At 36.3% G+C, this 666-nt stretch overlaps 1 protein-coding gene across 1 annotated transcript; it reads right to left on the reverse strand.

Annotated features, from left to right (window-relative positions):
* Positions 1-148: 148 nt before the first annotated feature.
* SARC_18033 (hypothetical protein) lies at positions 149-357 on the reverse strand (the record flags this gene model as incomplete). The annotated part of the gene is made up of 1 exon (XM_014287885.1): positions 149-357. A coding segment is annotated over one exon (209 nt), but the record flags the coding sequence as incomplete, so codon positions are not given.
* Positions 358-666: the final 309 nt, after the last annotated feature.

Below are 666 nucleotides of genomic sequence, written 5' to 3' on the forward strand. Positions count from 1 at the left end.
CACACACACACACACAACAACACACACACACATATATATATATAACGTTATATATATAACATTATATATATATATATACATATATATATACATATATATTATACATATACACTACAGTTGGAAAACACGGGTGTCAATCTTCTACATACTTGGCGATAATTGATATAGCAACATCCGTGACGTCCACCGGAGTCGCTGCCTTTTTCAGCAGCTCTTCAGCTTCCTTGCGTTTGCTATCTGCTTCCAGTGAATTGTCCAGACCTTCCTCATACTGCCCTCCCACAATACTTCCGGGTGCCCCAACGGGTTCAGACAATTTTACGTGCTTTTTACCGGAAGGCGATGCACCGTTGACGTCTATAGAAGAAGAGTGTAGGATGATGCTCGTGAGTCAACCACGAGCTATAAATTTTTGTGTCTGTAGAACGACACGGGTAAGCGTTGATTAGGGGTTCACTACTTGAACGCTTTATGTTATTGGCATCCCTCGCAGAGATACAAATAGGTGTATATATTTAAAGGAGAGGACAATTACATGTTTATAGAAATATATAAAAAAAATTGTATAAGCACACAGGTATGTATTTTTGCATTTTTGCATTTTGCATATATATATATATATAATATATATATATATACAAATACACACACACACACACACATATA

The sequence above is a fragment of the Sphaeroforma arctica genome (genome assembly GCF_001186125.1).
Source record: "Sphaeroforma arctica JP610 unplaced genomic scaffold supercont1.13271, whole genome shotgun sequence".
Taxonomy (NCBI): Eukaryota; class Ichthyosporea; order Ichthyophonida; genus Sphaeroforma; species Sphaeroforma arctica.